The 20,415-nt window shown below is 49.8% G+C and overlaps 5 protein-coding genes across 6 annotated transcripts in view; all 5 read right to left on the reverse strand.

Moving 5' to 3' along the window:
• Positions 1–4: 4 nt before the first annotated feature.
• On the reverse strand, positions 5–5,072 carry samd1b (sterile alpha motif domain containing 1b; the record flags this gene model as incomplete). Its single annotated transcript, XM_062448933.1, is given in 9 exon segments — positions 5–22; positions 164–278; positions 722–821; positions 941–977; positions 1,313–1,443; positions 1,877–2,033; positions 3,583–3,918; positions 3,921–4,679; positions 4,681–5,072. Coding segments are annotated over 9 exon segments (1,707 nt in total), but the record flags the coding sequence as incomplete, so codon positions are not given.
• Positions 5,073–5,383: 311 nt separating this feature from the next.
• On the reverse strand, positions 5,384–13,535 carry prkacab (protein kinase, cAMP-dependent, catalytic, alpha, genome duplicate b). Its single transcript, XM_062448764.1, is given in 11 exon segments — positions 5,384–6,635; positions 6,638–6,668; positions 7,233–7,397; positions 7,703–7,825; positions 8,232–8,327; positions 9,150–9,276; positions 9,468–9,550; positions 11,156–11,254; positions 11,574–11,702; positions 11,899–11,960; positions 12,918–13,535. Coding segments are annotated over 11 exon segments (1,053 nt in total). The 5' UTR covers positions 12,964–13,535; the 3' UTR covers positions 5,384–6,543.
• A 988-nt stretch (positions 13,536–14,523) lies between these two features.
• On the reverse strand, positions 14,524–18,110 carry LOC134009090 (histone chaperone asf1b-B-like). The gene is made up of 4 exons (XM_062448779.1): positions 17,492–18,110; positions 16,846–16,961; positions 16,397–16,573; positions 14,524–15,667 (listed from the first exon to the last, which is right to left on the reverse strand). The coding sequence occupies exons 1-4, from the start codon at positions 17,598–17,600 to the stop codon at positions 15,470–15,472; spliced, it is 600 nt and encodes a 199-aa protein (XP_062304763.1). The 5' UTR covers positions 17,601–18,110; the 3' UTR covers positions 14,524–15,469.
• A 123-nt stretch (positions 18,111–18,233) lies between these two features.
• Positions 18,234–20,415, reverse strand: part of LOC134009025 (complement C3-like) — a 47,937-nt gene continuing 45,755 nt past the window's right edge. For both annotated transcript variants that reach the window (XM_062448665.1, XM_062448664.1), the window contains exons 36-41: positions 20,099–20,201; positions 19,832–19,930; positions 19,584–19,676; positions 19,089–19,172; positions 18,748–18,889; positions 18,234–18,599 (exon numbers count right to left, since the gene is read on the reverse strand). In XM_062448665.1, the coding sequence (XP_062304649.1) occupies positions 18,449–18,599; positions 18,748–18,889; positions 19,089–19,172; positions 19,584–19,676; positions 19,832–19,930; positions 20,099–20,201 (672 nt within the window). In that variant the 3' untranslated portion in view covers positions 18,234–18,448. The remainder of the gene's footprint in view (positions 18,600–18,747; positions 18,890–19,088; positions 19,173–19,583; positions 19,677–19,831; positions 19,931–20,098; positions 20,202–20,415) is intronic.
• Positions 18,234–20,415, reverse strand: part of LOC134009060 (complement C3-like) — a 35,600-nt gene continuing 33,418 nt past the window's right edge. The window contains exon 16 of the mRNA XM_062448744.1: positions 18,234–18,403. The gene's annotated coding sequence lies outside the window, so the exon portion shown is untranslated. The remainder of the gene's footprint in view (positions 18,404–20,415) is intronic.

Consider the following 20,415-nt stretch of genomic DNA (forward strand, 5'->3'; position numbering starts at 1 on the left):
GGAGGGACTTCCCATCTATTTCCTGGTAGAGAGAGAGAGAGGTTAAAACAGAGTGTGCGTGTCTAGGTGTGTGTGGGCAAGCGTGTGTCTGTATGTACGAGTGTGTGTGTGTGTGTCTGTATCTACGCGTGTGTGTGTGGCAGCGTTCAGGACTGTGTGTTACCTGTGTCCGGAAAGCCAAGGCCTGCTCTGGGAAGCCTGCCTCTGTGAAGTACCTCACCACGTCTGACACTGTCCAGAGCACCAGGCTCCCTCGAACCCCCTCCGCCTTCACACTGCTGGGGAGGGGGGGTACCGGGGGAGGGGAGAGAGATGAGAGGGGGGGGTAGAGGAGGAGGGGAGAGAGAGAGAGATGAGAGGGGGGGGTACAGGGGGAGGGAGGGGTAGGGGGAGATGAGAGAGTGTGAGATTCCTCCTCCCCTGTAAGCCTCCTCTCTACCTCTCTCCCGCCTCCCTCTAACTTTCCCTTAACCCCTCTCCCTCCCTCTCCTCACTCTCTCCCTCCCTCCCTCACTCTGTCTCCCCCTCCCCCCTCTCTCTCTCCCCCTCTCTCCCCCTCTCTCCCCCTCTCTCTCTCTCTCTCTCTCTCTCTCTCTCCCCCTCTCTCTCCCTCCCTCCCTCCCTCCCTCTCTCCCTCTCTCCCTCTCTCTCCCCCTCTCCATCCCTCCCCTCTCCCTCTCCCTCTCCCTCTCCCTCTCCCTCCCTCTCCTCCTGTACTCACACATCTCCGTTCATCCTGCGCTCCTCTGGCAGGGCGGAGTCACTGGGGGAGGCTGTGGGTGTGAGCAGGCAAGAGGACACGCCCACCTCCATCTTACAACCTGGGGGGGGCGGGGGGGACGTTAGTGACACACACACACACACATATACACACAGACAGACACACAGACAGACATAGACACATGTACACAGACAAACACACAGGAAAGCAGAAACTTACTGTTAAGATCAGAGGAAGTATGACTCCCTCCCTCGGACTGCTCTCCCATGTGATCCAGGAGGGGGGGGGAGGGAGAGAGAGAGGGGGGGGAGGGAGAGAGAGAGGGGGAGGGAGAGAGAGAGAAAGGGGGAGGGAAGGGGGGGGGAGAGAGAGGGAGGAACCAAGAAAGTAAGAGAGAATTTAGATGTGAATTTAAGGAGAAGTCACAGTTTCAACAGTTACAGGTTGGATATTTATACGGTGGTGGTGTGAGGGACGGAGCCCTATTACATTATTAACATCATACTGTGTCAATATATACGATTATACATACAGAGTTTATATCCTGAGTGAAAGTATGTAAATCATCATGTGATGCGAGGATCACTCTACCTGTCCATCTGATTGGATCTGGTCTGGAGTGACAGCGCTCTCCTCCACTCGTACGCCCTCACACCCTGGGGCCACGCCCCGCTGGGCAGAGGGACACACAGCCCGGGATGGAGATCCCGCCTCTGACTCCCCTGAAGGAGAGAAGGAGGAGAGAAGGAGAGAAGAGAGGAGGAGAAGAGAGGAGTTGGGGAGGAGGAGAGAAGAGAGGAGGAGAAGAGAGGATGGGAGGAGGAGGAGAGAAGAGAGGAGGAGAAGAGAGGATGGGAGGAGGAGGAGAGAAGGAGAGAAGAGAGGAGGAGAAGAGAGGAGTTGGGGAGGAGGAGAGAAGAGAGGATGGGAGGAGGAGGAGAGAAGAGAGGAGGAGAAGAGAGGAGGGGAGGAGGAGAGAGGAGGGGAGGAGGAGAGAGGAGGGGAGGAGGAGAGAGGAGGAGAAGAGAGGAGGGGAGGTGGAGAAGACAGGAGGAGAAGAGAGGAGGGGAGGAAAAGAGGGAAGAGAAGGGGTGAGAAAACGAGAGACAAGAGTCTCCAAAACATACACACGTTTGTACACACACACACACACACCTTTGCTGCAGGGCTGCACAGTTGCTTCCGGTTTCATGGCGAGGTTAGGCACGGGAGTCAACGCCTCGCTGCCTTCTGTGATGTCGTCGGGGCGACCAGGTTCCGTCTCCATGGCGACGGGGGGGGTCATCCTCATCCCCTGACCTCTGGGGGTTGCTTAGCCCCGCCCCCCTCTTCATCCTGCTTTGCCTCCTCTTCCTCCTCCTCCCTCTTCAACTCCTCCTGCAGATGGAGTGGAGGAAGAGAGGGGGCAGACGAGAGAGAGAGAGAGTTGTTTTCACTAAAACACACACTTGCACTTTAAGTATATTGCTTGTCTTCTCATCTTTATTATGCTTGTATGTTGAGTAATAAAAGTGCGTTAGTAAAATGCATTATTATTTACTCCACCCAAAGTGCTACAGTCAAAAGTCACAGTGCAAACAACTAAGGGAACACTAGATCATACAATAAGATGCAAGTGAACAAAATAAAAGCCGTTTATATCAGCTCACAGAAAAACAACAATTGTGTGGGGGGAGTAAAACGATGTTTCACAATGACATGAAAAAGGTAAGACCTGAATTTTTTTTTAAGAAGTTTCTTAAAACGGTTGCGCCTAAGGTAAGGCCCACCTACTGAGCACTACAGCTGACCCTCAGGCTAACCCTAAGGTAAGGCTGAGCAGACAGTTGGAGAATCTGTCACCCCCCGGTCTCTAGCTAACAACGGGCTGGATGCTGTGTTCTGGGAAGAATATGAACATTGTATATGTTATTTACACATAACATTGTCATATGGTCATACATACTGTATATAACATTGTCTGTGTTGCTAGAGAGTTACCAAAGTCCGAAACCTGAGTCATTTTGTGTGTTAACATACTTGGCCAATAATTCCGATTTAATCTTAATCTTTGCCTACATAAAGAGAGCGAGTCAGAGAGAGAAAGAGAGGAGTCTAAATGCGGTTTATTAAGCACTTTCAGTTGTGCAAGACGGACCTCACTACTACAGGATCTTCACAAACGGTGCCGCCACAATTATTGAATTTAAACGACTGGCAGTTTCGCTGCGCCTTCACCTCCGGTGACCGGAGTATCGCACCAGTCTACAGACAAACGCGCTTCAACTGAGCACAGGCACGAGCCCACGGCTCGCCCCCCGTTTTCCGTTCTTCAGCGCGTACATAAGTTACACAGACGCCGCCTCTTGAGGGACGTGAGAGGCACGAACTTTCAACACCTGAAAGACAACAGAATAATAATCACCTCCATGTGTCTACTTGTACGAAGGGGTTGATAAAAAGAAAAACGCTTCTTTCTCTTGGCGCGCTCCACGGTGCGTGCTTCGGCGGTGCTCGTGGCTCGAAGCCTTGATGCCCGCACCTTTGTGTAGGAAGCCGTGCAACACAGACAGTTGTCGAGGACAAACGGTGGGAAGGGGGAGGGGGGTGTTGGAAACCCAATCATCCTCGTTACTGCAGACGTTATTAAACACACACGATCGGCGACGAGTATCCTTTGATCAGCCTAATCTATTGCAGGGATCTGAAACGAGACGCTTTGTGTTCGATATCGATCAATAACCTAAACACGAGACAAACACAGGGATAAAGAGAGGCGCGCGGTCCTGGTGTCTGCGTGTTTCAATACATGATCATTAATTCATAAGCGGCCAGGGTGTAGCGCCGCTGTATAACGGGACGTGTTGGAAATATTAAGTTACCTTTTTCACGACGTGTTTCTCCTGCAGTGCGCTCTTCAGAAGTCTGGCGGCGGGCGCCTTAGCTACAGTTTCCTTTTCCGCCCCCCTTGACGGGAGAGTGATGTTCCCGCAGCGAGTCCTGTGGAGCCGGCCCCTCGACACCTCCTTCTCCAGAACCACTTTGACTTTGCTGCGGGTCAGCTTCTCCTCCGAGAGCCGCTCCTGTCCGCTCAGGTATCCCAGAATCTCCTTCAGGCCGAGCGGCTTGTGTCCCCTGGTCGTTGCTGTGCCCCGGTTCCTCTCGGCCAGGCTACGGACTGAGGCCACGAGTCTGTCGCCCAGATCCGAGTTGTCCTGGACCCCCCTTCGCCCCCCCCGCCCGCCTGGAGTTTAGTCTTGTGCGCAGCCGGTTGTTGCTGTCGGATGAGAATGCTGTTGGAACCGGCGCTTTCGGGGCAACTTTGCTTTTCTCCGTCGGCTCCGCTGCTGCTGCTGGTCGGTTTACCCCCGCAGGAGCCTGGCTCTACTCCTCCCCGGGCCGCCTTGGTTTTGCTCGAGGCGTCGTGAACGACGGGAGTGTTTATTTCGTGTCCGTGCGACGGGATGCCGCTGCCTGTCTGTCCTAATCTCTTGTCTCTCGTCGCACTTGCTTTTTCCTCACAGCCGCTCCCGGCAGCGCAGCCCGTTGCGCCACAACCGAGACAGCCGTTTCCGCTAGTCGAAGGGGCTGTCTTTTGTTCGTCCTCGGGCATCATCACCGTGGTTTGGGTCCGGGGGTCAGGGGACGGGCTCGGTTCAGAGTCCTCCTTGTCCACGCTATCATCCTCCTCCGGGTCGGAGAAACTGTGCGCGCTGTCTCCGTTGTTGCTCATGGCATGTTTGCCTCGCTCCCTCGTTGTCTCCGCGCCGCCACCGGGCGTAAACTCGTTCTTCTTTCTACTCTTCCTCTGGACTTTCGCCGCGTTCCGGTAGGAAATGGATCCTTTGTAGCTAACTTTGAGAACGGTCTGCTCCTGGATCAGTTTTTCTAGTTCTGCTCTGGTCCGGTCCGGGTCCGACCCGTGTCTTCTCCGAACCATTCGACAAATCCTCTCGAGGTCCGGTCGTGCTTTTCTCGAAGCGCAGAGAATCGATGGTCTCCAGGATCCAGTCTCGGTACTTGGGTTCGGACATGGCCGTCGAGCGGTTCCGTTGGGTTTGGTCGAGTGCGTCTTTTTCTCTTGTTTCTGAAGTGAGTGACGCTGAATCGCTCCGACCCAGAGCGAGCCCGGCTGGAGAATGGGAACGGAAGCCTTGCTATACGCCTGCGTTTGCCACATTGTGCGCTTAAGGTGGACTGACGAAGATGGCGCCCCTACGCTTCCACTGTGACTACAACACGGACGCAGAAAACATTTAAGGTGGAATTGTAATTGTTCGGAGAATATTCCGCGGTCTTTGTCCCAAGATCACAAGTTCCCTGTCTAGAAAAATAACAATTTGTTCATTGAAAACTTAACTGATTCACAACATTTGTAATAGATAGTCTTTTTTATGTGAATTGGCGCATTTTCTTTTGTGGTTCATGATTATGTAGCCCACTAATGGCTACAACAGATGGTTTGACGACGGCGCGGTGGCAATCAGAGATCTCGACCCCGTGGTTAACTTGTCTTTCAGATTTGTTGACGCATTTGTCCGGCTCAATCAAAATCTGTTTGAATGTATAAATGAATGTGCTATATTCATATCATTGCGTCTATTTATATTCCTCACTGTTCCCGATGTATTTCACCAGCCAGTTTACAGGTACCACTTAAGCACGGGAAATAACTAAAAAACGTTTGTAACTTTAACAAGTAAAACTTTATTGGAATGATACTCATGTTGCAAAATATTACACTGAGTGTTTTGTTGTTTATTTTCTTCTGTCTTTGAATATAGTGTCCGTCAACGCTTCTCTTTGCTGTGCCCCAGAGGGAGGTTATCATAGTTAAAGACGGGTTCTTGTTTCCTTAAAAAGTGCGACAGTATGAACCAGCATCGTGCCCCATATGAGAGGAAGTACGGTCGTTGCAAAACACATTTAAGAGAATAAAACGGTAACTTCAAACATCTGTACATGGTAGCACGTGACATGGAATACAGGAATGGGCCTCTTCGTTTACACGAGTGTTCCACAGTATAATATAATAAAAACACTATCTGTAATCATATAAATAAAAAGATTCAAAAATGATTAAAATAGGAATGTGGTCTTCACAGGTGTGTTTGAGGGTGGTGGCCTTGGGCCTCATGTAAAGTGAAGCAGTCTATTTCCCTGTTTGTCCTGTCTATCTGCCTACCTGCCTGTCTGTCTGCCTGTCTGTCTGTCTGCCTGACGATTCTGTCTGGAAGGAAGGCCAGTGTTCTAGATAACTTTTGATCAAAGTGTGCGTTCGAAACCCAGCCTCCACCATGAAGGACACCTTGGAATGAGTCACGCTGAATACTACACCCAGGAGTGGTGTGTGTGTGTGTGTGTGTGTGGGGGAGGTCCCATTCCAGAGTGGTAAGACTACACGGGCTAGTTATGTCTATTGGCATCATGTGGTGACAGCTCAGATAATTCCATTGTTAGCTTTGTGTGTGTGTGTATAGCTAAGGCTAACAACTAGGAGACGGCTGGTCACATGTCCCTGCTACTCAGACGCACAGAGAAAAGACGAGAATAAATAAGAACCACCACAAAGAGGGAGTCAGAAAGAAAAACAATCAATGTAACAGAAAAGGCAACCCCTGCTGGTTATATCTGCTCCCTCACTTCTCCCTCCCTCGCTTTCTCTCTCTCCACCTCCCTGTTTCTCCACCTCCCTCCTTCCCTCTCTCTACTTCCCTTCTCTTCCCCTCATCCCTGTAGCTGGTGCTTGTGATTGAGCAGGAGACAGTGCTCCTCTTTACCTTTTCCATCATTCCCTCCCTCCCACCCCACCCTCCCTCCCTCCCTCCCCTCCCTCGGTAAGATTAGAACTCAGCAAACTCCTTGGCACATTTCTCAGAGAAGGACACTCTGATCTCCTCCTCCTCGTAGTCGTCGAAGTTGCTGGTGTCTCCGGCCCTTTGAACTTGGGGACGAATGGAGCCTCCACCTTAAAACACACACGCACACACACACACACACGCACACACACACACGCACGCGTGCGCACACGCACACACACAAATCAGATAGATCAGTAGACACACTTGAACCTCCTCCCCCCTTCCTAAAACCTAAGCCAACTTTCCAAACACACACACACTCACAATGCCTCACATACACGTGTGCTCTCTGTCTCTCCCCCTCTCTCTCTCCTCTCTCTCTCTCTCTCTCTCTCTCTCTCTCTCTCTCTCTCTCTCTCTCTCTCTCTCTCTCCTCTCCTCTCTCTCTCTCTCTCCTCTCTCTCTCTCTCTCTCTCTCTCTCTCTCTCTCTCTCATCTCTCTCTCTCTCTCTCTCTATCTCTCTCTCTCTCTCTCTCTCTCTCTCTCTCTCTCTCTCTCTCTCTCTCTCTCTCTCTCTCTCTCTCTCTCTCTCTCTCTCTCTCTCTCTCTCTCTCTCTCTCTCTCTCTCTCTCTCTCTCTCTCTCTCTCTCTCTCTCTCTCTCTCTCTCTCTCTCTCTCTCTCTCTCTCTCTCTCTCTCTCTCTCTCTCTCTCTCTCTCACACACACACACCTTCCTCTGGTAGATGGCGATCCAGTCGGTGGTGGCGAACCACTTGTGGCCCTTGATGTCGTTCACACCGTTCTTCAGGTTGCCATAGCGTTTGGTCAGGTCCACCTGCAGCAGGTTCCTCAGCAGGTCCTTCAGGTCGGAGCTGAAGTGGGAGGGGAAGCGCACCTGGGAGGGGGGGAGGGGGAAGGGGAGGTGTTAGTGGATGGGCATAGCTCAGTGGTGGAGCATCCTACAGCAGGTCAAAGAGGTCCCAGGTTCAAATCCTCCTGTATATGTTGTGTGGATGAAGAGCTCAATGGATAAATGCTTCTTAAGAAGTGTTCAGTTACATTTGATGCACCCGGCACAGCTGCAGACCGAACCAGGCAGGGAGTTGGATGTGTCTGGCTGGAAGCCGTCTTGTGTTTATTGCATCCAGTCAAAGGCTGCTGGAATGGGAGGGTGTGTTGTGTTAAGGTGTGTGTGCTCACCTTCCCTGAAACGATCTTCTCGTAGATCTGGATGGGCTGGTCAGCAAAGAAGGGAGGGTATCCTGCAGCCATCTCATATATGAGCACCCCCAGAGCCCACCAGTCTACTGCCTTGTTGTACCCCTGGAGGGGGGAGGGGAGGGAGGGGGGAGGGGAGGGAGGAGGGAGGGGAGGGAGGGGAGGGGAAGGAGGAGGGAGGGGGGAGGGGAGGGAGGGGGGAGGGGGGAGGGGAAGGAGGAGGGAGGGGAGGGAGGAGGGAGGGAGGGGAGGGAGGAGGAGGAGGGAGGGGGGAGGGAGGGGGAAGGAGGAGGGAGGGGGGGAGGGGGGGGGAGGAGGGAGGGGGGAGGGGAAGGAGGAGGGAGGGGAGGGAGGGGGAATAAGAACGACTTGTGTGTAGGAGTAGTGAGACCATCACAGAAAAGCTGAGAAAAACAACTGTCAGAGTCCGCCATCTTGGCTCTTTGGAGGCGGCTGCAGAGAAACCACAGCGACTCCAGAGCCACTGGGACAGTCCGCCATGTTGGCTCACCTTGCTGAGGATAATCTCTGGAGCCAGGTACTCCGGGGTGCCACACAGCGTCCAGGTCCGCCCCTTCACACGCTTGGCAAAACCAAAGTCAGTCACCTGGGAGACAAAGAGAGAGAGAGATAGACAGAAAGAGATAGAATGATGGAGAGAGAGGGGGGAGACAAGAGAGAGAGAGAGAGAGAGAAGAGAGAACGGGAAAAAAGTAGAGGGAAGAAGAGAAAATGAAGTCTTGTCCTGACAAACTGCTACACCACATTTCACCAGTGGGGGGCAGCAGAGACTGTGCTATAGATAACCACTGGAGGATCCAAAGGGATGTGACCAACACACCCAGTGAAGAAGAATGAACACTGTAGATTATGTCATGCCAGGTAGAGAACATTATCAACGGTCACTTGTAAATTAAGTATGAATGGCTCCTTTCAAAATTAATTGCATGGTGTTGTGTTAGCTTCACACATTGCTTGTAAAAAGGGCTATACAAATACATTTTTATTAGATTTGATAAGTGTTTTAGCCAGAAGAAGATCAGTTTAACTGTAAAATGACATCTGACTTAAGTTGTTTTATGCTGTGAACTTTGTGGTCTTTTGACATGCTAATATAACAAAATGTATGATATTGTCATGCCAAGCTATATGACTCTCTAATGCTAAGCTATCTGTGTGTAGGCTACTCATTTATTGTGCTAAGCTATAGGCTAAAACCCCATTATGCTAAGCTATGTAACTATTATTCTAATGTACCTGTGTGTGTAGTTTATTGTCATGCTAAGCTATGTAGCTGTTATGCTAATATATCTAGGTGTAGTCTATTGTCATGCTAAGCTATGTAGCTGTTATGCTAATCTACCTGCGTGTAGTCTAACGTCTTGCTAAGATAAATGATGCTGAACTAGCAGTGTGGCGTGTAGCTCACCTGGATGTATCCCTGCTGGTCTATGAGCAGGTTCTCAGGTTTCAGGTCTCTGTAGATGAGGTCCAAGGCGTGCAGGTACTCAAAGGTCAGCACGATTTGAGCCGCATAGAAACGAGCGTGAGGCTCGCTGCACACACACACACACACACACACACACAAGCACATGAGAGGGCAGTGAGGGACAGTGACTATATGAGTGTTCATGACAGAATTAAATTGAAAAAGGACAGGCATGAAAAAACGAGTGTCGTGTTGTTTTCTAGTGCGCAGCTCAACACAGAAGTACAGACACACACGCGCACACACACGCGCACGTACCTAAACCTGCCGATTCGTCGTAGATGAGAGAACATCTCTCCCCCGGGCACGTACTCCATCACCATGTACAAGTTAGTGTTGTCCTGGGGGGCAGAGGACCAGTTACACACACAAGTCCACCAACACACACACCCATGTCCACCTACACACACACACACACAAGTCCACCAACACACACACCCATGTCCACCTACACACACACACACACACAAGTCCACCAACACACACACCCATGTCCACCTACACACACACACACACACAAGTCCACCAACACACACACCCATGTCCACCTACACACACACACACACACAAGTCCACCAACACACACACCCATGTCCACCTACACACACACACACACACAAGTCCATCAACACACACACCCATGTCCACCTACACACACACACACACACACACAAGTCCACCAACACACACACCCATGTCCACCTACACACACACACACACACAAGTCCATCAACACACACACCCATGTCCACCTACACACACACACACACACAAGTCCACCTACACACACACCCATGTCCACCTACACACACACACACACAAGTCCACCTACACACACACACACACCCATGTCCACCTACACACACACACACACACAAGTCCACCAACACACACACCCATGTCCACCTACACACACACACACACACACAAGTCCATCAACACACACACCCATGTCCACCTACACACACACACACACACAAGTCCACCTACACACACACCCATGTCCACCTACACACACACACACACACACACAAGTCCACCTACACACACACACACACCCATGTCCACCTACACACACACACACACACAAGTCCACCAACACACACACCCATGTCCACCTACACACACACACACACACAAGTCCACCAACACACACACCCATGTCCACCTACACACACACACACACACAAGTCCACCAACACACACACCCATGTCCACCTACACACACACACACACACAAGTCCACCAACACACACACCCATGTCCACCTACACACACACACACACACACACAAGTCCACCAACACACACACCCATGTCCACCTACACACACACACACACACAAGTCCACCAACACACACACCCATGTCCACCTACACACACACACACACACAAGTCCATCAACACACACACCCATGTCCACCTACACACACACACACACACAAGTCCACCAACACACACACCCATGTCCACCTACACACACACACACACACAAGTCCATCAACACACACACCCATGTCCACCTACACACACACACACACACAAGTCCACCTACACACACACCCATGTCCACCTACACACACACACACACACACAAGTCCACCTACACACACACACACCCCCATGTCCACCTACACACACACACACACACACACAAGTCCACCTACACACACACACACCCCCATGTCCACCTACACACACACACACACACACACACACAAGTCCACCTACACACACCCCCATGTCCACCTACACACACACACACATAAGTCCACCTACACACACACACCCATGTCCACCTACACACACACGTCGACCTACACACACACACACAAAGTACACCCATATACACTCCCCCTCACACACACACATGTCCACCTACATACACATACACACTCTCAAGTCCACCCATATACCCCCCCCACACACACACACAAACGCCGATACCTTGAAGGAGTACTCTACTCGCACCAGGAAGGGGAAACTGACAGCCTGCAGAATCCTTTTCTCATTTAGAGTGTGTTCTATCTGTTTCAGCTTTACCACCTAGAGACAGAGCGAGCGAAGGAGGTGGGGCAGAGAGGGAGAGAAAGAAACAGTCAGACAGGAGAGAAAGAGAGAGGGGGGATAGGCAGGGGAATAATGAGAGAGAGAGAGAGAGAGAGAGAGAGAGGTACAGAAGTAACAAAACATAATCCCAAACTCTCATTTTGTTTATTTTGTCTTGATTTTACACAGATTTATTCAGTCAAAATAATTGTATCCTGATTCACTGTTGGATGTACTTCTTATCATGCCAACATATCATTTACAGTCAACAAAAGGTCACTAGAATGGGCCAAACAAGCTGACCCTTGACCCTGACCTTCTGCTTGTTGAGGATTTTCATGGCGTAGTGTTGTCCTGTGTCGCGATGCTTGACGAGCATCACGCGGCCAAACGAACCAGTTCCCAGAGTTTTCAACCTTTCAAACTGCTCCAGACACGCCGTGTTCTGTTCACACACACACACACACACACACACACACACAGGACATATACACAGGATACACACGTTACATTTAGTAAGTGCCTTGCCCAAGGGCACAACGTCATTTTGCACGGCCAGGAATCGAACCAACAACCTTCTGATTAATAGCCCGACTCCCTAACCGCTCAGCCATCTGACTCACACACACACACACACTAACCTGTGCAGGGTTCTCCCATTTCTTCAGGAAGTCCTCTTTGGCTTCAGCAAGGAACTCCTTGACTGTGGAGCACAAACATGCTGTCATCACCCTGACCTGTGAGTGTGTGTGTGTTCCTGTCTGGGGAGATGAGTGCTTAACGTAGATCTGTAACAGGGTATACAGTCAGCTCAATGTTAGTCTGAATAAGCATGTACCTCTTCCACTCTTAAGTCCCTCTCTGCTTCCCTCTGACTGCTCTCCATCTCTGTCTCTTCCTCTCTCTCCGTCCCACAAAGTTATGTCCACGCTTTCCGTCTCTCTGTCGCCCCAATGTCTCAACATTTCTGACCTTCCCTCCATCTCTCTTCCTCCCTCTCGCCATCTTCCTCCCTCCATCTCTCTCTCCCTCATCTCTCCCTCCATCTTTCTCTCTCCCTCATCACCTCTCTCTCCATTTCTCAGTCCTTTTCCACAGGTTGTGTGACTAAGTAACACCTGGGCGAGAGAGGACAATGTCTCATTAGAGACCTGTTGCCACATCTCATTGATGCACATACACACACGTAACATGGGTGCTGTGACAGTATCTGTTAGGGATATGGCAGTTCTTTCACCTGTCCTATAAAACCTTCCTGTCTACTCTGTGCCACATGACCTCTTCTGAACCCAGGCCAGACACCAGGCCTTGTCCAAGCCCAGTATCCAGAACACCAGCGCCACATCTGAGCTTTTTATAACGAACTCTGACACATTCAGCTGAATAACAAAGCGGCTTCCAAAGCCGAAATTGCAGACGATAAATCATTCACACACCGCTGCATTCACCACGCCTGCTGAGTTTCGACTAATTTTGTATTTGGTGTGTAACCTATAGCATATCTACAACATATTCTAGAGGACTGATACGGTTTTACCGCTGCCTTCTGGGTCTGGGGCTAGCCGGTAGTCTGGTGTAATAGATCTGACACATACAGCCGTCGGATGCGACAGTGTGGCCACCGGTGAAACCGCGCATTCCCTCCGGTAGCTATACTTACCGCTCTCCATCTCGCCGCCCTTCCTAGCCGTGGGCGCGTTGCCCATGATGGCAGGCCGTCGACGGCTGATCCGTGGCTCCCTACTCGCCCTGCAGTCTCCACGACCCGGTCCGAGCGGCACTCGCTTCGGCCCGTTGTCTTAAACGGCTGGTTCAAAGCTGTTTGACAGCTGTTACAATATATAATAGCCGCGCGCTCACCTGCTCAACGGATAAAGGGGTCGTTTAACTGAGAAGAAACGTTATAATCCAAGCTGAAGGTAGGTAGGAGATATGTCCTGTGATAGTTTCGTTCGCTGATGCGTCGCTGGATCGCCAGGCCGAATCCAGCGCATCTAGCTAGCCCGACGCGGGTCCCCTGTCCGCTTGTGCCTCCTCGCAGCCGCCGCGAGGCCCCCCGGCTCCCCGCCTCTCGCCAGCGCAAATACGGCGTTTCGTACAGCTGGAACAGACCGTGCGCTAAACCTAATGCAACTTTCTTTTTGCCCTGACCCGGTTCCGAGATGGTCGTTGCACTGGGCCCAACGATGACAAGAAATCACCCAAATCAACACTACTCCCCAGTAGGTGTCGGAGAGGAGCGAGCTGACGGAACTACAGTCTAGTAAACGTCCCGCCCCTATGCAGCATCGATTTGCCGATCCTTGATTGACAATCAGATGAGAAAACGGTATGGATTGGACGAGTGTTTGCTTGTCAGCTTTTCAAGGGGGGTGATTGGTTTATTTTCCAACTGTCGACGAAAAACTATCCCGCCCTCCCATGGAGCAGTCAGTGACGTTACAGATTATTTTCCTATTGAAGACGCACACTCCCATTTCTCTCTCTCTCGATTTCTAATTGGTCTAGGGGCCACATTCGTAGGCGGGCCAGTTCGTTTGGAGCACTTCCATTGGCAGTCAGCAGTAGAAATGGCCTCGCGTACCCTCCTCCCTCGCGTCTGTTTCATGATTGGTCAAGTGACGGCAAACAGGGGCTATTTTTAGGAATGTTGGTCAGAATTGAGTGCACGAGGCAACTATTGTGGAAGACATAAAGTTACGAGACGATGCACGGGCCACCCCGATTCTTCCCTGCTAGTAATAGGCCTACAATAGCACAATACCACATTGTAATGACCAGCAGTATTGACAGTTCATGCTAACGCTCTCATAGCCTCCACACAGACCACATAGATTAGCCCCACCCTTCGTGCTATCTCCGCGTGCAGCGGTAGTACAAGATGTGTGGTTGTGAACTGATAACAGTTTAACGCATAAAGGAACGCCACCTCGAAGGTCGCGTGAAGGGATTACATTTAACTTGGCGCCCATGATCCAGTCCAGAGTATGACTCAAAAGCTGTTTAGGGTGTGTATCTATGGATGGGGATGGAGAGGGGCGGTATTTTTAGTTCATTCATGAAATGGAAGATAAAAAGGTGTGCAGACTACCCCCCCCCCCTCTTGCTCTCCTACTGCAGTTGCTAGGCAACAAGAGGAAAAACCCGTGGAGTGAACAGGGGAGACATGCAGGGTTTTATGAATGGATCAGATACGGAGTGTGAGTGTGTGTGAGTAGTGTGTGAGTGTGTGTGATAAGGGGGGAGGGAAGGAAACAAGACGGCGCTTACAAAAACAACAAAAGTTTATTCTGGCACCACTGTAGCAAACGCATCGTCAAAAAAGTGTCAATACAGAGACAAATAATGACAGGCCGTCATATGGTAAATGAGGAAATAAGCGCTATGTACAGCAATAGACGACCAAACCAATCATGTATATATATGTGTGTGTGTGTGTGGGGGGGGCTGTGGGAGCTGTGGAAAGGCTGTGATCCAATCCCATCTGCGTACTGATGACATCACACCCAGCAGGAACAGAAAACCTGGACTTCCTGTGCCACTGGCCAACCCGGTGACACCTCCACCACAAGTCTCTTGACCCAAGTGCATCCCCATTCCAGTAGTCATCAGACGGCTGCTAACACCAATCCAGTAAGTTGTGACCGGTGTTGGAGTGGCGGCAAACGACAGGGTGTGTGTGTGTGTGTGGGGTGACAGCACCCTACGCTACCCCCTTCTCCCCTGGAAAAGATGAAATAAGAGGCTCTGCAGAAGCCCAGGCTCTCACCTGGCCAGTAGATGTCTCTAGGAGGCCGTGTTGGAGGGGTTCAGGGAGACAGGAAGGGAGGGCGCAGCCATGAAGGGAGGGCGGAGCCAGCAGAGTAGTCAGGGTAGTAATGACACACAGGAAGGTTCTGGCTGTGGAGACAGCACCTCCTAGTGGCCAGGTGGACCACCTGTCTGACCAGGGCTTGATGCAACAGCCGGGGGAAGGTAATGCAGGTGACTGTGAGTATATGTGTGTTTGCACTACACTTTTGTTTTGTGTGTTTGTTACTTAAAAAAAAAAAAAGGATGTGCCTATCATTGCGTGTGTTCACAATAAAGACGCCATCTCTCGTTTGTGACTTGTTGTGTTCGACACCCACAACCTGCTAGGGCTGTGTCGAATAGTTCATGTCTGTGTGTGGGTGTTGCATTCGAAAGAAAGTCTGTATCCTTGTGTGTGTCCTACAGACAATCCATGGAGTTGTCTGGCATGACGCCCAGGGGCGGAGCTTTGCCGGGCAGACAGGAAGGAGGAAGCATGCTGCTGCTGTTGGGGGAGGGGTCGACGTTCTCACAGTCCTCCATCTTCTCAGAGCTGCCTTCCCAGTTGATGTGGAAACGGGTGACACGCGGGTTGGACGCCAGAATGTTCCTCTGGAGCTGAGAGAGAGAGGAGGGGAAAGGGGGGTAGAGAGAGGGGGAAAGGGTGGTGGAGAGAGAGGAGGGGAAAGGGGGGTAGAGAGAGGGGGAAAGGGTGGTGGAGAGAGAGAGGAGGGGAAAGGGGGGTAGAGAGAAGGGGAAAGGGTGGTGGAGAGAGAGAGAGGAGGGGAAAGGGTGGTAGAGAGGGGGAGAGGGTGGTGGAGAGAGAGAGAGGGGAGGGTGGTGGAGAGAGAGAGGGTGGTGAAGAGAGGAGAGAGGGGAGGGTGGTGGAGAGAGAGAGGGTGGTGAAGAGAGGAGAGGGTGGTGGAGAGAGAGAGGGTGGTGGAGAGAGAGAGGAGGGGAGAGGGTGGTGGAGAGGGGAGGGGGTAGTGTATTCAGCTGTATGCATTTGTGTGTGTGTTATACCCATGTGTGTCATAGCTGTGTGTGTGTTATACCTGTGTGTGTGTGTGTTATACCTGTGTGTGTGTGTGTGTTATACCTGTGTGTGTGTGTGTCATACCTGTGTGTGTGTGTGTGTTATACCTGTGTGTGTGTGTCATACCTGTGTGTGTGTGTGTGTCATACCTGTGTGTGTGTGTGTGTCATACCTGTGTGTGTGTGTGTCATACCTGTGTGTGTGTGTGTTATACTTGTGTGTGTGTGTGTCATACCTGTGTGTGTGTGTGTCATACCTGTGTGTGTGTGTCATACCTGTGTGTGTGTCATACCTGTGTGTGTGTGTCATACCTGTGTGTAGTTTGGTTTGAGGGGTGGGTTCTCCCGTAGTTCAGGGTCTGTGTACTCGTTGTTGACGTAGTAACCGATGCGGATGAACTCCTGACCGCGGTACGTGCAGGTGATGAGCGCCACGGTAACGCCCACAGCATCACTCTCTGGGATAAGACCTGTGTTGGGGGCGTCGGCCTGGGGGGGAACAAAGGATTGAAGAACTAGGAGAGGGATGTGTGAGAGGCCAGAGACATGCATATATATATACACACACACATACAGACAATACTGTGCAAAAGTCTTAGGCACAATTAAAAATGTAAAAAAGTGTAGAAAAAACACTTAACAAAAACGTTCACAAAATTACACTTTCATATTGCCACACACAAAGACAGAATATTGATGTAAAACTACTTGGGTGCCTAAGAATTCAGCACAGTTCTGTATGAGTGCGGATAAGTAGTCACCTGAAAGACAAACATGTGTCTGCCTGCGGGCACGGGCCCCACCAACACCGAGTCCAGGGTTTGGTCGTATTCCTCACTTTCTGCTGACCCAACGTAGATGATTTTCCACTCCAGATCTAACACACGCGCACACACACACACACACGTCCTTTTAGATGTTTAGACACTGGGGTAAATCCTCGTTGGAAGATGACAACACGAAGCAAAAAACTGTTTGGAAAGAGCTCAACCTAGTGTTTATGATGAGAGTAGGCTAACTGATCGTGGGATATTGACAACGTTTCGAGTTCGATTCATGTGATCGATTACGGACGGAAGAGACCCCGGAAAAACACGAGAGGTTTAGCCTATAGAGAGTCAATCGTTGGAGGAAGTACGCCTGTTGTTGCTAGGACACATACCCCGCTGCCGCCAAATTCCAAATGAATGAATGTAGCACCGAAAATCAACAAGATACAAAATATTTAAACCGAAAGACTGGAAATGAAACTGAAAACTTGCTAGGAGATAAGTAATGTGTTTTGTAGTTTACATAACGACACTTTAAATGAACTAATTTGCAAACCATACTTGCTCAGTATGTCATGATATTTCTAGCTAGCTAGCTAGAAATATCATGACATACGCTAGTAGCTGTTATGCTCACCTTCTGGCAAATCCTCCATGCATTCGAACGTGATCTCGAACTGAAACGGATTTCCGAAAGGACTCGGATTGTCCAATACAGCGACATTCAGCACCTGAACCTTGGCCATTCCTACACTGGCGTTGTTTAAGATGGTAAATATCCAACTAACTGTTCACAAACTGCAGAATTGCCGTGAGTTCACAATTGTTCTTTGTTGCTATCTTAAAAAAATATGACGTTCACTCTTGTTGTAAATTAGGATAGCTTTTCCTTTTTTTTTTTACTCCCGCCAGGACAGTGAACATGAACAACGGAAGTGGTTTGTGTGACGTCAACGCGACAACGCAAGCAGCTGCTTCGTTTCCACAACGCTAAATGGCGGCCGGCATCTAACGTTACTGGAACTCGATCGCCACCTACTGGGTTGGAGTCAGGTCAAAAACGGATTAGTCTAAATTGTATTCACCAGACTCCCTGAATGCTACAACGTTTAATTCAAAAACGTGTAATCTAGTCAATTTTTTTTATGTTCTCCTAATCTCCTAAAAAAAAAGTGAAGACACTGTTCTGAAAGTCATAGGTTTATAAAAATCTCTTTCAGCGCAGTTGTCAATTCAAAAGTGTTATAATGTTTTCCAAAAATACAGGGACCTGCTTATGCCTTCATCTGCCTGTGTAGAATTACATTCAACATATCTTTCAAATTCTAACAAGTAGAATATAAAAATGTGATTATATAGTAAGTAAATGACAACATACATTTATTAGAAGCAAGAATTTCACTTTAATGATCATTTCCGCCAAAGCAGGAGGGTGCCATGGTAACCACACGTTGCTGACTGTGCCAATGTAAGACACATGCTTACATTTTAGCTGACATTTTATTTTGTCACATGTAATTATTTAATACATTTTAGAATCCAACAATTGGCAAAATTGGTAGACAGTAAGCGGTCATTTTGGAAACTTCCAGACTTATTTTTGTGGGCAGCCTTCAATCTTCTGCTCAGTCACCAGCTTGTCCAACCCCCTACAGGTCTGCCGGTAGGGCTGTTTCGGGCACTCTGCTGGTGTGGGCCAGTACTCCACCCAGGTCTGCTCACCCAGGACATACTGGTACTCAACACTGCAAACACACACACAAACATTATATACAGTGGTACAGTAACTCAAACATACACATACTCTCTAGCAAGACAGGTTTCCAGGAACAGGGACATACACTCTCTCCCTTTCTCTCCCTCTCTCTCCCTCTCTCGCTCACACACACTCACTTGGCTCCCTCTCTGGGTTTATAGACGTCCTTGGAGACACCCATGAGGAGGTACGTTTTCCCCTCCTGAAGGCCCAGACTTTCTCTGCAGAGAGCAAAGGCCACAAACTCACGCAGATTTCCTATCACACCCTTATCAATGCCTGGATGAAAGATGGAGGGAAGAGAGAGGAGAGGAGAGAGGGAGGGAGCAAGAGAGGATATGGAGGAAGGAGAAAAGGATGTATGAGGGGGCCACATGAACAATCTACCTGTGCTGGTTGATTTAGTTTAAGAGTGTGATTGGTTAAAGCTCTGGTTGTGATTTAGTAGAACCAACAGGAGAAAGGCTTCGCTAGCTACCTTCTTTGAGGACGTCCACTATCCTCATGGTGTACATGTCTGTAGTGGCATCTGGGACCATCTTCTCCATCTGGACTTTGAATACTGGAAACACAGGGTAGGATGGAGAGAGGAGATAAGTGAAGGAAACACAGGGTAGGATGGAGAGAGGAGATAAGTGAAGGAAACACAGGGCAGAATGGAGAGAGGAGATAAGTGAAGGAAACACAGGGCAGGATGGAGAGAGGAGATAAGTGAAGGAAACACAGGGCAGGATGGAGAGAGGAGATAAGTGAGGGAAACACAGGGTAGGATGGAGAGAGGAGATAAGTGAGGGAAACACAGGGTAGGATGGAGAGAGGAGATACGTGAGGGAAACGCAGAAAGAGATAAAAGTAGAGAGATGGGAGTTACTGTCACCAGCACACCTGCTTCAATTGAACACCCCTGTTTTACACTCTCTCTCTCTCTCTCTCTCTCTCTCTCTCTCTCTCTCTCTCTCTCTTTCTTTCTTACCGTAATCCACTGACTGGTCTTTTGTGACCTCACAGGCCTTTTCAGAACGGTCGCTATCTTCTAAGCCCAGCTTCTTCTGCATGCTGCAGTTCTCTGGGAAGACAAACCAACAGAACAAGGTATATTTGATTGTAAAAAGAGTGGTAAATAGTGGTCCTTAGTAACCATGGAGTGCTTCTACTGGGCTTGAAATGGGTCTATGAATATGTTCCACAACTTGTTTCCACGGCGATTGTGATTAGGTTTACCTTCAGCACATTTACAGATGCTTTGGTCCTTCCCGGAACACAGTCTCAGAAGGCCTCCATCCGTTCGCTGTGGATGGTAAAACACCCTACAACGGGATTCTGCAAAGCACACACGGAAAACCATTAAAAAAAAAGTTTTTTAGACATATAATATATAGGTTATAGGTGCCCAGTGCCCACTGAATACTTTTGATGGGGGCAAACCTTGAGAACACAGAGGATCATTAGAGATAGAGGAACGTGTATGTGACATGGAAGGGAACTTACTCTGATAATACTCATACACAGTCACTGCTGCAGGTTGTAGGACCCCAACCTTATCAACACTGTGGATCCTGAAGTTCACATGGTCCCACTCTGTGTGAGACACCTGGAGAGAGAGAGGAAACAGAGAGATGGGATAGAGGGAGAGAGAGGATGGAGGGAGAGAGGATGGAGGGAGAGAGAGTGAGTGAGAAGAGAGATAGTCAAAGACAAATAACTTCATAAATCCACAGGCAGTAGAGGAGGTATAGAAAGAAGAGCTGATTGGTTGGGGTAAGGAGAAAGGAAGATGATTGGTTGAGGAGAGGAAAAAGGAAGGT

Source organism: Osmerus eperlanus, chromosome 22 (assembly GCF_963692335.1).
Source record: "Osmerus eperlanus chromosome 22, fOsmEpe2.1, whole genome shotgun sequence".
Taxonomy (NCBI): Eukaryota; Metazoa; Chordata; class Actinopteri; order Osmeriformes; family Osmeridae; genus Osmerus; species Osmerus eperlanus.

Excerpts from the sequence above, each read along its gene's own strand:
- LOC134009090 (XM_062448779.1), bottom strand. The coding sequence starts at position 17,600 with ATGGCCAAGGTTCAGGTGCTGAATGTCGCTGTATTGGACAATCCGAGT. Across the intron at positions 16,962-17,491 it reads CATGGAGGATTTGCCAGAAG|ATCTGGAGTGGAAAATCATC; the intron begins GTGAGCATAACA and ends CGCGTGTGTTAG. Across the intron at positions 15,668-16,396 it reads TCAAACCAAACTACACACAG|CTCCAGAGGAACATTCTGGC; the intron begins GTATGACACACA and ends TCTCTCTCTCAG.